Source organism: Triticum aestivum, chromosome 6D (genome assembly GCF_018294505.1).
Source record: "Triticum aestivum cultivar Chinese Spring chromosome 6D, IWGSC CS RefSeq v2.1, whole genome shotgun sequence".
Lineage (NCBI taxonomy): Eukaryota > Viridiplantae > Streptophyta > Magnoliopsida > Poales > Poaceae > Triticum > Triticum aestivum.
Genome location: NC_057811.1, coordinates 110,787,066 through 110,803,549, shown reverse-complemented (window position 1 = coordinate 110,803,549; position 16,484 = coordinate 110,787,066). Strand labels below are relative to the sequence as shown.

Below are 16,484 nucleotides of genomic sequence, written 5' to 3'. Positions count from 1 at the left end.
GCAAGCTCCGAAAAATATACACGCGACGACGACGAAACATGACTGCAACTCACAAAATTCGGAGAATTACACCTACTACAAGTCTCTAGAAAACTGCCTCATGAGAAGCTCAGAACAAATATAAGCCACTGCTGCTCATAGAGGAACAGATCATTACAACTTATAAGAAACTAAGACAAGGATCATGGACGATACAATATATGTCCACTGCAGATACTGCAAGTCTGAGGAAACTTCAAGAGGCACTCTAGCGCTAGGACAAAGCAGAGTGCCGTACTGTCAGGTGCGCTTCATCTTCAGTATAAACTTTTGGTACAGCGCATCGATGCAGCTGAAGAAAGCAAACCTCCAGATCTTGCAGAAAAACAGTGCTGCACACCATACCCAAAAACTGAAGACAGTTCCAGCAATCACTGAGTAGTAAAGCCATAATGTTTCAAGTTCATGGTGATGTTCCTTTGCCCCATCCGCTGGTGTCGTAGTATCTGAATTGTTTGTACATGGAATGCTCAATGGGGGACCACAAAGTCCGAGGTTATTGCTATAGATCGATGGGTCCTCGAGTGTCTGGAGCTGACTTCCTGTAGGTATCTCGCCTGATAGACGGTTGTTCGAGAGGTTAAGAGAGCTCAGGAACATCAAGTCTGACATGGTAACGGGAATAGGACCCGATAGTTTGTTCCACGAGAGGTCAAGCGATTCTAATAACTTTAAGTTGCCAATGTTCTCCGGGATGCTACCAGATAGATAATTTCCGGAGAGATCAATACCAGTCACAAATGCACCTTTTTCCTTAAAGGTGTACTCCCTTCTCTTCCAAAGTATATCTATGCTACCATCACCAGGAAATCGAAAGGGTCCCAACACTATGTAAGTTGTTGTAACCGGCTGCACCATGGATGCCTGACTCATCGATGGGAAGTTGATGAAATTTTCTGTTATGGAACCTACAAAAGTATTTTCAGAGAGATCAAGGAGTTGGAGATGGGAGAGTTTTAGTAGCTGACTGGGAATACTTCCATGGAACATGTTTGATCGCAGTCTTAGATTCCTCAGCAAAGGGTTGCTTTCCCCTATCCACGGAGGGAGTGCACCAGACATCTTATTGTTCCCAAGATCCAAAATAACAAGGCTTTTGAAGTTCTTCAACACTGCTGGAAAGCAACCTGTGAACTTGTTGTTGGACAAGTGCAACAAACTTAGCGACGAATTGCAGTTAGCTGAGGTTGGAACTACCCCAGCAAAAGCATTGCTCGACAAATCCAAGAATTGTAGATCTCTCAAATTCCACAAGCAACCAGGAAGCTCACCAAACAACTGATTGTTCGATAGATCCAAGATTCGCAGAAGTGTTAGTTGACAAAAGACATACAATGGTTTTCCCAGGAACCCGCTATTCTTGGCCACTTTGACAACTGGCAACTGCTTGCTGTCAAGATTAGGACCGATACCCGTAAACTTGTTGTCAGACAAGAAGAGAGCAACAAGGTTTACCAGCGAGGAGATGGTTGCAGGAATCTCACCCTCAAGATGGTTGAAGCTGGCACGAAGGAGTTTCAAAGATGATGCATTACCGATATTTGATGGCATAATTCCAGTGAGGTGGTTCTTCGACAAGTCCAATGCTTGCAAATTTGGCATGCTGCCAACCTCCACCGGGATCGAGCCAGTAAAGTTGTTGCGGGAAAGGAGGAGACACAGTAGCTCCTTCCACTTGCTGATCTGAGAAGGGATGCTTCCAGCTAACAAGTTGTCGCTTACATCAAAATGCTTGAGCTTGGTCCAGTTTGTAAACATCTCTTGCGGAATAGTACCACTGATACTGTTTCCCTCTATTATAAAAGTCTGCAACTTTCGTATCATGGCAAAAGATGGTGGCAAGCTTCCAAATAATCGATTCCCTGCCAGGACCATATCCCGGAGGCTAGTAAGGTTTCCCAGTTCAGGTGGAATAGTAGAAACCAAGCTAGCATATCCGAGGCCGAGCGTCTCCAGCAACTGAAGCTGACCGAGTGAGGCTGGAATTGACCCACCAAGTGGGTTAACGGATAGTGAAAGATATCGGAGTCCAGGTATCATCCCCAGCACCTCTGGGATTCCTCCTGTGAGATTATTTCTCTTGAGTGTTAGTATCTCTAGCTTTTGGAGCCTTGAGAGTGAGCAAGGTATGGAGCCAGAGAATAAATTAATGGACAGATTTAGATACCTCAACCTTGGTACAATCTCCGGCAGTGAATCTGGTAACGGCCCTGTGAAGGCGTTACCTGATAAATCGAGGAACCTCATCCTCACATGGGTGCAGTTGAGGATGAATTGTGGGAAGGTACCACTGAGATTGTTATTAGCTAGAGATAACAGCTTTAAAGTGGACATAGGTGAGAAATTGGCATATTCTGGGTTGGTAAGCTTGTTATTTCCCAAATCTAATTTGATAATTATTGGTAGCTTGCTGAGTTGGTAGGGGATGACACCAACAAGATTGTTGCTGCTCAAGTTCATAACGGTGAGGGTTAGAAACAAAGATATATTTGCTGGGATAACACCACCAAGGTTATTTGCCCCAAGGTCAAGCACTGTGAGGTTTTGAAGCACTGGAGAGTAGAAGGCGTGTAGCGTACCATTGATCCCCGCACTACGAAGTTGGACCTCAGTAACATGTCCGGCAGTGTCACAGGTGACACCGTACCAAGAACATGTAGAGTTGGCAACCGACCAGGAGGACAGCGAGTCGGCTCGGATCAAACTGGACTTCCATCGGAGTAGTGCCTCTGCTTCTGGGTTGATTTCCGTGGCTGTGCATACTAGCAGGAAAATTGAGATATAGAAGAGTTTCTGCAGAGCCATTTCAGCGGCTTACAGCGTTTATGAGAAAATGGCAGGCTAAGGATGATCTATGTATTGGCTTTACACATGTAGCTAGAGTGCAGACAGATCAAATCATGTCAGTGTCATTGCGTATGAAGACTTGATTAAAGACTTCGGACTTGGGGTTTTGTTGGAGAATTATCAAATCATAAATTGTGTCAATGGTCTGCGGCCACGCGCCGTTGAAAAATAGCCAGCTTCTCACTGAAGTTTTTAGAACTCACGAGTAAGGTGATTGGGTGTGGTTGCCTGCTAACACAAATCCAACCATCTGTCCAGATGCATCACTCAACTACAACGGCCAAATCAAATCAGCTTATCAGCCAGTCGATCTCTCTACGATCGAATGCAGACCAATTACGCAACCAATTCAGACCCATATTTCGTTAGCACTGCAGGTCTACTGTGTCTAGGGGATGACAAATGCACGCCATATCTGGGGATTTCAGTTTACAAGCAAATAATCTTGGAGATACTAGTATTTCACAATGCAAAACTGTGACAAACGGATTGGGAATTTTGAAACCACACCCAATCAGACACACCGTATTCACAAAACTGTGATACTAGTATTTCACCAAAACCGTAGTTTCTGAGCACTGCCACACCGAATCAGACACTTTCCAGACTTCAGTAAAATGTTCCAAACATTTAGCAAAAGAGTATTTGGTAGTATTAATTTGTTTCGAATCATGTAAAACCTGCTCCCAACCATCGTGGTGGAGATGGACCCCGGCAGCTTCCTGACGTTCGACCTTGGCTACTACCATACTGTGCTCAAGCACAGGGCCCAGTTCCGGTCCGACGCTGCGTTGGTCACCAATGCCGTGGCACGGGCCGACATCGCCGGCGTCATGTCAAGCCCGTCAGAGGTGTTCTTCGAGGTGTTCTCGCGGTCCATGGCGAGGCTCGGGGCCGTGCAGGTCAAGACCGGCTCTCAGGGGGAGATGGAGATCAGGAAGCACTGCGCCGTCGTCAACAGCTAGATCGAACATAGATGGGCATCGAGGGGTGACTTTCCCTGGAAACTGTTGGTGGATGCTGTCATTTTGCTCTTATTCTTTGGTCATCTGTAACCAGTGTTGTTCGGATCATATTTTTGTTATAGAACAACCGAGTCTTCAGGTTAATTGTGAACAGAGAAGATATGACATGTGTATGCACTACTTAAAAGATTGAAGTTGTATTCATAGGTACCAGCAAGCTCCGAAAAATATACACGCGACGACGACGAAACATGACTGCAACTCACAAAATTCGGAGAATTACACCTACTACAAGTCTCTAGAAAACTGCCTCATGAGAAGCTCAGAACAAATATAAGCCACTGCTGCTCATAGAGGAACAGATCATTACAACTTATAAGAAACTAAGACAAGGATCATGGACGATACAATATATGTCCACTGCAGATACTGCAAGTCTGAGGAAACTTCAAGAGGCACTCTAGCGCTAGGACAAAGCAGAGTGCCGTACTGTCAGGTGCGCTTCATCTTCAGTATAAACTTTTGGTACAGCGCATCGATGCAGCTGAAGAAAGCAAACCTCCAGATCTTGCAGAAAAACAGTGCTGCACACCATACCCAAAAACTGAAGACAGTTCCAGCAATCACTGAGTAGTAAAGCCATAATGTTTCAAGTTCATGGTGATGTTCCTTTGCCCCATCCGCTGGTGTCGTAGTATCTGAATTGTTTGTACATGGAATGCTCAATGGGGGACCACAAAGTCCGAGGTTATTGCTATAGATCGATGGGTCCTCGAGTGTCTGGAGCTGACTTCCTGTAGGTATCTCGCCTGATAGACGGTTGTTCGAGAGGTTAAGAGAGCTCAGGAACATCAAGTCTGACATGGTAACGGGAATAGGACCCGATAGTTTGTTCCACGAGAGGTCAAGCGATTCTAATAACTTTAAGTTGCCAATGTTCTCCGGGATGCTACCAGATAGATAATTTCCGGAGAGATCAATACCAGTCACAAATGCACCTTTTTCCTTAAAGGTGTACTCCCTTCTCTTCCAAAGTATATCTATGCTACCATCACCAGGAAATCGAAAGGGTCCCAACACTATGTAAGTTGTTGTAACCGGCTGCACCATGGATGCCTGACTCATCGATGGGAAGTTGATGAAATTTTCTGTTATGGAACCTACAAAAGTATTTTCAGAGAGATCAAGGAGTTGGAGATGAGAGAGTTTTAGAAGCTAACTGGGAATACTTCCATGGAACATGTTTGATCGCAGTCTTAGAATCCTCAGCAAAGGATTGCTTTCCCCTATCCACTGAGGGAGTGCACTAGACATCTTATTGTTCCCAAGATCCAAAATAACAAGGCTTTTGAAGTTCTTCAACACTGCTGGAAAGCAACCTGTGAACTTGTTGTTGGACAAGTGCAACAAACTTAGCGACGAATTGCAGTTAGCTGAGGTTGGAACTACCCCAGCAAAAGCATTGCTCGACAAATCCAAGAATTGTAGATCTCTCAAATTCCACAAGCAACCAGGAAGCTCACCAAACAACTGATTGTTCGATAGATCCAAGATTCGCAGAAGTGTTAGTTGACAAAAGACATACAATGGTTTTCCCAGGAACCCGCTATTCTTGGCCACTTTGACAACTGGCAACTGCTTGCTGTCAAGATTAGGACCGATACCCGTAAACTTGTTGTCAGACAAGAAGAGAGCAACAAGGTTTACCAGCGAGGAGATGGTTGCAGGAATCTCACCCTCAAGATGGTTGAAGCTGGCACGAAGGAGTTTCAAAGATGATGCATTACCGATATTTGATGGCATAATTCCAGTGAGGTGGTTCTTCGACAAGTCCAATGCTTGCAAATTTGGCATGCTGCCAACCTCCACCGGGATCGAGCCAGTAAAGTTGTTGCGGGAAAGGAGGAGACACAGTAGCTCCTTCCACTTGCTGATCTGAGAAGGGATGCTTCCAGCTAACAAGTTGTCGCTTACATCAAAATGCTTGAGCTTGGTCCAGTTTGTAAACATCTCTTGCGGAATAGTACCACTGATACTGTTTCCCTCTATTATAAAAGTCTGCAACTTTCGTATCATGGCAAAAGATGGTGGCAAGCTTCCAAATAATCGATTCCCTGCCAGGACCATATCCCGGAGGCTAGTAAGGTTTCCCAGTTCAGGTGGAATAGTAGAAACCAAGCTAGCATATCCGAGGCCGAGCGTCTCCAGCAACTGAAGCTGACCGAGTGAGGCTGGAATTGACCCACCAAGTGGGTTAACGGATAGTGAAAGATATCGGAGTCCAGGTATCATCCCCAGCACCTCTGGGATTCCTCCTGTGAGATTATTTCTCTTGAGTGTTAGTATCTCTAGCTTTTGGAGCCTTGAAAGTGAGCAAGGTATGGAGCCAGAGAATAAATTAATGGACAGATTTAGATACCTCAACCTTGGTACAATCTCCGGCAGTGAATCTGGTAACGGCCCTGTGAAGGCGTTACCTGATAAATCGAGGAACCTCATCCTCACATGGGTGCAGTTGAGGATGAATTGTGGGAAGGTACCACTGAGATTGTTATTAGCTAGAGATAACAGCTTTAAAGTGGACATAGGTGAGAAATTGGCATATTCTGGGTTGGTAAGCTTGTTATTTCCCAAATCTAATTTGATAATTATTGGTAGCTTGCTGAGTTGGTAGGGGATGACACCAACAAGATTGTTGCTGCTCAAGTTCATAACGGTGAGGGTTAGAAACAAAGATATATTTGCTGGGATAACACCACCAAGGTTATTTGCCCCAAGGTCAAGCACTGTGAGGTTTTGAAGCACTGTAGAGTAGAAGGCGTGTAGCGTACCATTGATCCCCGCACTACGAAGTTGGACCTCAGTAACATGTCCGGCAGTGTCACAGGTGACACCGTACCAAGAACATGTAGAGTTGGCAACCGACCAGGAGGACAGCGAGTCGGCGCGGATCAAACTGGACTTCCATCGGAGTAGTGCCTCTGCTTCTGGGTTGATTTCCGTGGCTGTGCATACTAGCAGGAAAATTGAGATATAGAAGAGTTTCTGCAGAGCCATTTCAGCGGCTTACAGCGTTTATGAGAAAATGGCAGGCTAAGGATGATCTATGTATTGGCTTTACACATGTAGCTAGAGTGCAGACAGATCAAATCATGTCAGTGTCATTGCGTATGAAGACTTGATTAAAGACTTCGGACTTGGGGTTTTGTTGGAGAATTATCAAATCATAAATTGTGTCAATGGTCTGCGGCCACGCGCCGTTGAAAAATAGCCAGCTTCTCACTGAAGTTTTTAGAACTCACGAGTAAGGTGATTGGGTGTGGTTGCCTGCTAACACAAATCCAACCATCTGTCCAGATGCATCACTCAACTACAACGGCCAAATCAAATCAGCTTATCAGCCAGTCGATCTCTCTACGATCGAATGCAGACCAATTACGCAACCAATTCAGACCCATATTTCGTTAGCACTGCAGGTCTACTGTGTCTAGGGGATGACAAATGCACGCCATATCTGGGGATTTCAGTTTACAAGCAAATAATCTTGGAGATACTAGTATTTCACAATGCAAAACTGTGACAAACGGATTGGGAATTTTGAAACCACACCCAATCAGACACACCGTATTCACAAAACTGTGATACTAGTATTTCACCAAAACCGTAGTTTCTGAGCACTGCCACACCGAATCAGACACTTTCCAGACTTCAGTAAAATGTTCCAAACATTTAGCAAAAGAGTATTTGGTAGTATTAATTTGTTTCGAATCATGTAAAACCTGCTCCCAACCATCGTGGTGGAGATGGACCCCGGCAGCTTCCTGACGTTCGACCTTGGCTACTACCATACTGTGCTCAAGCACAGGGCCCAGTTCCGGTCCGACGCTGCGTTGGTCACCAATGCCGTGGCACGGGCCGACATCGCCGGCGTCATGTCAAGCCCGTCAGAGGTGTTCTTCGAGGTGTTCTCGCGGTCCATGGCGAGGCTCGGGGCCGTGCAGGTCAAGACCGGCTCTCAGGGGGAGATGGAGATCAGGAAGCACTGCGCCGTCGTCAACAGCTAGATCGAACATAGATGGGCATCGAGGGGTGACTTTCCCTGGAAACTGTTGGTGGATGCTGTCATTTTGCTCTTATTCTTTGGTCATCTGTAACCAGTGTTGTTCGGATCATATTTTTGTTATAGAACAACCGAGTCTTCAGGTTAATTGTGAACAGAGAAGATATGACATGTGTATGCACTACTTAAAAGATTGAAGTTGTATTCATAGGTACCAGCAAGCTCCGAAAAATATACACGCGACGACGACGAAACATGACTGCAACTCACAAAATTCGGAGAATTACACCTACTACAAGTCTCTAGAAAACTGCCTCATGAGAAGCTCAGAACAAATATAAGCCACTGCTGCTCATAGAGGAACAGATCATTACAACTTATAAGAAACTAAGACAAGGATCATGGACGATACAATATATGTCCACTGCAGATACTGCAAGTCTGAGGAAACTTCAAGAGGCACTCTAGCGCTAGGACAAAGCAGAGTGCCGTACTGTCAGGTGCGCTTCATCTTCAGTATAAACTTTTGGTACAGCGCATCGATGCAGCTGAAGAAAGCAAACCTCCAGATCTTGCAGAAAAACAGTGCTGCACACCATACCCAAAAACTGAAGACAGTTCCAGCAATCACTGAGTAGTAAAGCCATAATGTTTCAAGTTCATGGTGATGTTCCTTTGCCCCATCCGCTGGTGTCGTAGTATCTGAATTGTTTGTACATGGAATGCTCAATGGGGGACCACAAAGTCCGAGGTTATTGCTATAGATCGATGGGTCCTCGAGTGTCTGGAGCTGACTTCCTGTAGGTATCTCGCCTGATAGACGGTTGTTCGAGAGGTTAAGAGAGCTCAGGAACATCAAGTCTGACATGGTAACGGGAATAGGACCCGATAGTTTGTTCCACGAGAGGTCAAGCGATTCTAATAACTTTAAGTTGCCAATGTTCTCCGGGATGCTACCAGATAGATAATTTCCGGAGAGATCAATACCAGTCACAAATGCACCTTTTTCCTTAAAGGTGTACTCCCTTCTCTTCCAAAGTATATCTATGCTACCATCACCAGGAAATCGAAAGGGTCCCAACACTATGTAAGTTGTTGTAACCGGCTGCACCATGGATGCCTGACTCATCGATGGGAAGTTGATGAAATTTTCTGTTATGGAACCTACAAAAGTATTTTCAGAGAGATCAAGGAGTTGGAGATGAGAGAGTTTTAGAAGCTAACTGGGAATACTTCCATGGAACATGTTTGATCGCAGTCTTAGAATCCTCAGCAAAGGATTGCTTTCCCCTATCCACTGAGGGAGTGCACCAGACATCTTATTGTTCCCAAGATCCAAAATAACAAGGCTTTTGAAGTTCTTCAACACTGCTGGAAAGCAACCTGTGAACTTGTTGTTGGACAAGTGCAACAAACTTAGCGACGAATTGCAGTTAGCTGAGGTTGGAACTACCCCAGCAAAAGCATTGCTCGACAAATCCAAGAATTGTAGATCTCTCAAATTCCACAAGCAACCAGGAAGCTCACCAAACAACTGATTGTTCGATAGATCCAAGATTCGCAGAAGTGTTAGTTGACAAAAGACATACAATGGTTTTCCCAGGAACCCGCTATTCTTGGCCACTTTGACAACTGGCAACTGCTTGCTGTCAAGATTAGGACCGATACCCGTAAACTTGTTGTCAGACAAGAAGAGAGCAACAAGGTTTACCAGCGAGGAGATGGTTGCAGGAATCTCACCCTCAAGATGGTTGAAGCTGGCACGAAGGAGTTTCAAAGATGATGCATTACCGATATTTGATGGCATAATTCCAGTGAGGTGGTTCTTCGACAAGTCCAATGCTTGCAAATTTGGCATGCTGCCAACCTCCACCGGGATCGAGCCAGTAAAGTTGTTGCGGGAAAGGAGGAGACACAGTAGCTCCTTCCACTTGCTGATCTGAGAAGGGATGCTTCCAGCTAACAAGTTGTCGCTTACATCAAAATGCTTGAGCTTGGTCCAGTTTGTAAACATCTCTTGCGGAATAGTACCACTGATACTGTTTCCCTCTATTATAAAAGTCTGCAACTTTCGTATCATGGCAAAAGATGGTGGCAAGCTTCCAAATAATCGATTCCCTGCCAGGACCATATCCCGGAGGCTAGTAAGGTTTCCCAGTTCAGGTGGAATAGTAGAAACCAAGCTAGCATATCCGAGGCCGAGCGTCTCCAGCAACTGAAGCTGACCGAGTGAGGCTGGAATTGACCCACCAAGTGGGTTAACGGATAGTGAAAGATATCGGAGTCCAGGTATCATCCCCAGCACCTCTGGGATTCCTCCTGTGAGATTATTTCTCTTGAGTGTTAGTATCTCTAGCTTTTGGAGCCTTGAGAGTGAGCAAGGTATGGAGCCAGAGAATAAATTAATGGACAGATTTAGATACCTCAACCTTGGTACAATCTCCGGCAGTGAATCTGGTAACGGCCCTGTGAAGGCGTTACCTGATAAATCGAGGAACCTCATCCTCACATGGGTGCAGTTGAGGATGAATTGTGGGAAGGTACCACTGAGATTGTTATTAGCTAGAGATAACAGCTTTAAAGTGGACATAGGTGAGAAATTGGCATATTCTGGGTTGGTAAGCTTGTTATTTCCCAAATCTAATTTGATAATTATTGGTAGCTTGCTGAGTTGGTAGGGGATGACACCAACAAGATTGTTGCTGCTCAAGTTCATAACGGTGAGGGTTAGAAACAAAGATATATTTGCTGGGATAACACCACCAAGGTTATTTGCCCCAAGGTCAAGCACTGTGAGGTTTTGAAGCACTGTAGAGTAGAAGGCGTGTAGCGTACCATTGATCCCCGCACTACGAAGTTGGACCTCAGTAACATGTCCGGCAGTGTCACAGGTGACACCGTACCAAGAACATGTAGAGTTGGCAACCGACCAGGAGGACAGCGAGTCGGCGCGGATCAAACTGGACTTCCATCGGAGTAGTGCCTCTGCTTCTGGGTTGATTTCCGTGGCTGTGCATACTAGCAGGAAAATTGAGATATAGAAGAGTTTCTGCAGAGCCATTTCAGCGGCTTACAGCGTTTATGAGAAAATGGCAGGCTAAGGATGATCTATGTATTGGCTTTACACATGTAGCTAGAGTGCAGACAGATCAAATCATGTCAGTGTCATTGCGTATGAAGACTTGATTAAAGACTTCGGACTTGGGGTTTTGTTGGAGAATTATCAAATCATAAATTGTGTCAATGGTCTGCGGCCACGCGCCGTTGAAAAATAGCCAGCTTCTCACTGAAGTTTTTAGAACTCACGAGTAAGGTGATTGGGTGTGGTTGCCTGCTAACACAAATCCAACCATCTGTCCAGATGCATCACTCAACTACAACGGCCAAATCAAATCAGCTTATCAGCCAGTCGATCTCTCTACGATCGAATGCAGACCAATTACGCAACCAATTCAGACCCATATTTCGTTAGCACTGCAGGTCTACTGTGTCTAGGGGATGACAAATGCACGCCATATCTGGGGATTTCAGTTTACAAGCAAATAATCTTGGAGATACTAGTATTTCACAATGCAAAACTGTGACAAACGGATTGGGAATTTTGAAACCACACCCAATCAGACACACCGTATTCACAAAACTGTGATACTAGTATTTCACCAAACCGTAGTTTCTGAGCACTGCCACACCGAATCAGACACTTTCCAGACTTCAGTAAAATGTTCCAAACATTTAGCAAAAGAGTATTTGGTAGTATTAATTTGTTTCGAATCATGTAAAACCTGCTCCCAACCATCGTGGTGGAGATGGACCCCGGCAGCTTCCTGACGTTCGACCTTGGCTACTACCATACTGTGCTCAAGCACAGGGCCCAGTTCCGGTCCGACGCTGCGCTGGTCACCAATGCCGTGGCACGGGCCGACATCGCCGGCGTCATGTCAAGCCCGTCAGAGGTGTTCTTCGAGGTGTTCTCGCGGTCCATGGCGAGGCTCGGGGCCGTGCAGGTCAAGACCGGCTCTCAGGGGGAGATGGAGATCAGGAAGCACTGCGCCGTCGTCAACAGCTAGATCGAACATAGATGGGCATCGAGGGGTGACTTTCCCTGGAAACTGTTGGTGGATGCTGTCATTTTGCTCTTATTCTTTGGTCATCTGTAACCAGTGTTGTTCGGATCATATTTTTGTTATAGAACAACCGAGTCTTCAGGTTAATTGTGAACAGAGAAGATATGACATGTGTATGCACTACTTAAAAGATTGAAGTTGTATTCATAGGTACCAGCAAGCTCCGAAAAATATACACGCGACGACGACGAAACATGACTGCAACTCACAAAATTCGGAGAATTACACCTACTACAAGTCTCTAGAAAACTGCCTCATGAGAAGCTCAGAACAAATATAAGCCACTGCTGCTCATAGAGGAACAGATCATTACAACTTATAAGAAACTAAGACAAGGATCATGGACGATACAATATATGTCCACTGCAGATACTGCAAGTCTGAGGAAACTTCAAGAGGCACTCTAGCGCTAGGACAAAGCAGAGTGCCGTACTGTCAGGTGCGCTTCATCTTCAGTATAAACTTTTGGTACAGCGCATCGATGCAGCTGAAGAAAGCAAACCTCCAGATCTTGCAGAAAAACAGTGCTGCACACCATACCCAAAAACTGAAGACAGTTCCAGCAATCACTGAGTAGTAAAGCCATAATGTTTCAAGTTCATGGTGATGTTCCTTTGCCCCATCCGCTGGTGTCGTAGTATCTGAATTGTTTGTACATGGAATGCTCAATGGGGGACCACAAAGTCCGAGGTTATTGCTATAGATCGATGGGTCCTCGAGTGTCTGGAGCTGACTTCCTGTAGGTATCTCGCCTGATAGACGGTTGTTCGAGAGGTTAAGAGAGCTCAGGAACATCAAGTCTGACATGGTAACGGGAATAGGACCCGATAGTTTGTTCCACGAGAGGTCAAGCGATTCTAATAACTTTAAGTTGCCAATGTTCTCCGGGATGCTACCAGATAGATAATTTCCGGAGAGATCAATACCAGTCACAAATGCACCTTTTTCCTTAAAGGTGTACTCCCTTCTCTTCCAAAGTATATCTATGCTACCATCACCAGGAAATCGAAAGGGTCCCAACACTATGTAAGTTGTTGTAACCGGCTGCACCATGGATGCCTGACTCATCGATGGGAAGTTGATGAAATTTTCTGTTATGGAACCTACAAAAGTATTTTCAGAGAGATCAAGGAGTTGGAGATGAGAGAGTTTTAGAAGCTAACTGGGAATACTTCCATGGAACATGTTTGATCGCAGTCTTAGAATCCTCAGCAAAGGATTGCTTTCCCCTATCCACTGAGGGAGTGCACCAGACATCTTATTGTTCCCAAGATCCAAAATAACAAGGCTTTTGAAGTTCTTCAACACTGCTGGAAAGCAACCTGTGAACTTGTTGTTGGACAAGTGCAACAAACTTAGCGACGAATTGCAGTTAGCTGAGGTTGGAACTACCCCAGCAAAAGCATTGCTCGACAAATCCAAGAATTGTAGATCTCTCAAATTCCACAAGCAACCAGGAAGCTCACCAAACAACTGATTGTTCGATAGATCCAAGATTCGCAGAAGTGTTAGTTGACAAAAGACATACAATGGTTTTCCCAGGAACCCGCTATTCTTGGCCACTTTGACAACTGGCAACTGCTTGCTGTCAAGATTAGGACCGATACCCGTAAACTTGTTGTCAGACAAGAAGAGAGCAACAAGGTTTACCAGCGAGGAGATGGTTGCAGGAATCTCACCCTCAAGATGGTTGAAGCTGGCACGAAGGAGTTTCAAAGATGATGCATTACCGATATTTGATGGCATAATTCCAGTGAGGTGGTTCTTCGACAAGTCCAATGCTTGCAAATTTGGCATGCTGCCAACCTCCACCGGGATCGAGCCAGTAAAGTTGTTGCGGGAAAGGAGGAGACACAGTAGCTCCTTCCACTTGCTGATCTGAGAAGGGATGCTTCCAGCTAACAAGTTGTCGCTTACATCAAAATGCTTGAGCTTGGTCCAGTTTGTAAACATCTCTTGCGGAATAGTACCACTGATACTGTTTCCCTCTATTATAAAAGTCTGCAACTTTCGTATCATGGCAAAAGATGGTGGCAAGCTTCCAAATAATCGATTCCCTGCCAGGACCATATCCCGGAGGCTAGTAAGGTTTCCCAGTTCAGGTGGAATAGTAGAAACCAAGCTAGCATATCCGAGGCCGAGCGTCTCCAGCAACTGAAGCTGACCGAGTGAGGCTGGAATTGACCCACCAAGTGGGTTAACGGATAGTGAAAGATATCGGAGTCCAGGTATCATCCCCAGCACCTCTGGGATTCCTCCTGTGAGATTATTTCTCTTGAGTGTTAGTATCTCTAGCTTTTGGAGCCTTGAGAGTGAGCAAGGTATGGAGCCAGAGAATAAATTAATGGACAGATTTAGATACCTCAACCTTGGTACAATCTCCGGCAGTGAATCTGGTAACGGCCCTGTGAAGGCGTTACCTGATAAATCGAGGAACCTCATCCTCACATGGGTGCAGTTGAGGATGAATTGTGGGAAGGTACCACTGAGATTGTTATTAGCTAGAGATAACAGCTTTAAAGTGGACATAGGTGAGAAATTGGCATATTCTGGGTTGGTAAGCTTGTTATTTCCCAAATCTAATTTGATAATTATTGGTAGCTTGCTGAGTTGGTAGGGGATGACACCAACAAGATTGTTGCTGCTCAAGTTCATAACGGTGAGGGTTAGAAACAAAGATATATTTGCTGGGATAACACCACCAAGGTTATTTGCCCCAAGGTCAAGCACTGTGAGGTTTTGAAGCACTGTAGAGTAGAAGGCGTGTAGCGTACCATTGATCCCCGCACTACGAAGTTGGACCTCAGTAACATGTCCGGCAGTGTCACAGGTGACACCGTACCAAGAACATGTAGAGTTGGCAACCGACCAGGAGGACAGCGAGTCGGCGCGGATCAAACTGGACTTCCATCGGAGTAGTGCCTCTGCTTCTGGGTTGATTTCCGTGGCTGTGCATACTAGCAGGAAAATTGAGATATAGAAGAGTTTCTGCAGAGCCATTTCAGCGGCTTACAGCGTTTATGAGAAAATGGCAGGCTAAGGATGATCTATGTATTGGCTTTACACATGTAGCTAGAGTGCAGACAGATCAAATCATGTCAGTGTCATTGCGTATGAAGACTTGATTAAAGACTTCGGACTTGGGGTTTTGTTGGAGAATTATCAAATCATAAATTGTGTCAATGGTCTGCGGCCACGCGCCGTTGAAAAATAGCCAGCTTCTCACTGAAGTTTTTAGAACTCACGAGTAAGGTGATTGGGTGTGGTTGCCTGCTAACACAAATCCAACCATCTGTCCAGATGCATCACTCAACTACAACGGCCAAATCAAATCAGCTTATCAGCCAGTCGATCTCTCTACGATCGAATGCAGACCAATTACGCAACCAATTCAGACCCATATTTCGTTAGCACTGCAGGTCTACTGTGTCTAGGGGATGACAAATGCACGCCATATCTGGGGATTTCAGTTTACAAGCAAATAATCTTGGAGATACTAGTATTTCACAATGCAAAACTGTGACAAACGGATTGGGAATTTTGAAACCACACCCAATCAGACACACCGTATTCACAAAACTGTGATACTAGTATTTCACCAAAACCGTAGTTTCTGAGCACTGCCACACCGAATCAGACCACTTTCCAGACTTCAGTAAAATGTTCCAAACATTTAGCAAAAGAGTATTTGGTAGTATTAATTTGTTTCGAATCATGTAAAACCTGCTCCCAACCATCGTGGTGGAGATGGACCCCGGCAGCTTCCTGACGTTCGACCTTGGCTACTACCATACTGTGCTCAAGCACAGGGCCCAGTTCCGGTCCGACGCTGCGCTGGTCACCAATGCCGTGGCACGGGCCGACATCGCCGGCGTCATGTCAAGCCCGTCAGAGGTGTTCTTCGAGGTGTTCTCGCGGTCCATGGCGAGGCTCGGGGCCGTGCAGGTCAAGACCGGCTCTCAGGGGGAGATGGAGATCAGGAAGCACTGCGCCGTCGTCAACAGCTAGATCGAACATAGATGGGCATCGAGGGGTGACTTTCCCTGGAAACTGTTGGTGGATGCTGTCATTTTGCTCTTATTCTTTGGTCATCTGTAACCAGTGTTGTTCGGATCATATTTTTGTTATAGAACAACCGAGTCTTCAGGTTAATTGTGAACAGAGAAGATATGACATGTGTATGCACTACTTAAAAGATTGAAGTTGTATTCATAGGTACCAGCAAGCTCCGAAAAATATACACGCGACGACGACGAAACATGACTGCAACTCACAAAATTCGGAGAATTACACCTACTACAAGTCTCTAGAAAACTGCCTCATGAGAAGCTCAGAACAAATATAAGCCACTGCTGCTCATAGAGGAACAGATCATTACAACTTATAAGAAACTAAGACAAGGATCATGGACGATACAATATATGTCCACTGCAGATACTGCAAGTCTGA

General features: G+C 45.3%; 4 protein-coding genes and 2 pseudogenes across 4 annotated transcripts; 4 read left to right on the top strand and 2 right to left on the bottom strand.

The window, feature by feature from the left end:
- Window positions 1–279: 279 nt before the first annotated feature.
- On the bottom strand, window positions 280–7,363 carry LOC123142514 (LRR receptor-like serine/threonine-protein kinase FLS2; annotated as a pseudogene).
- LOC123141275 (peroxidase 39-like) lies at window positions 3,591–3,918 on the top strand. The gene has a single exon (XM_044560452.1). The coding sequence runs from the start codon at window positions 3,591–3,593 to the stop codon at window positions 3,849–3,851; it is 261 nt and encodes an 86-aa protein (XP_044416387.1). The 3' UTR covers window positions 3,852–3,918.
- Window positions 7,364–7,654: 291 nt separating the features above from the next.
- LOC123146273 (peroxidase 39-like) lies at window positions 7,655–7,982 on the top strand. The gene has a single exon (XM_044565896.1). The coding sequence runs from the start codon at window positions 7,655–7,657 to the stop codon at window positions 7,913–7,915; it is 261 nt and encodes an 86-aa protein (XP_044421831.1). The 3' UTR covers window positions 7,916–7,982.
- Window positions 7,983–8,407: 425 nt separating this feature from the next.
- LOC123142513 (LRR receptor-like serine/threonine-protein kinase FLS2) lies at window positions 8,408–15,490 on the bottom strand (annotated as a pseudogene).
- On the top strand, window positions 11,609–12,045 carry LOC123141274 (peroxidase 39-like). Its single transcript, XM_044560451.1, has one exon. It carries the CDS (start codon window positions 11,718–11,720, stop codon window positions 11,976–11,978), a length of 261 nt encoding a protein of 86 aa, XP_044416386.1. The 5' UTR covers window positions 11,609–11,717; the 3' UTR covers window positions 11,979–12,045.
- Window positions 15,491–15,782: 292 nt separating the features above from the next.
- Window positions 15,783–16,110, top strand: LOC123143317 (peroxidase 39-like). Its single transcript, XM_044562189.1, has one exon. It carries the CDS (start codon window positions 15,783–15,785, stop codon window positions 16,041–16,043), a length of 261 nt encoding a protein of 86 aa, XP_044418124.1. The 3' UTR covers window positions 16,044–16,110.
- Window positions 16,111–16,484: the final 374 nt, after the last annotated feature.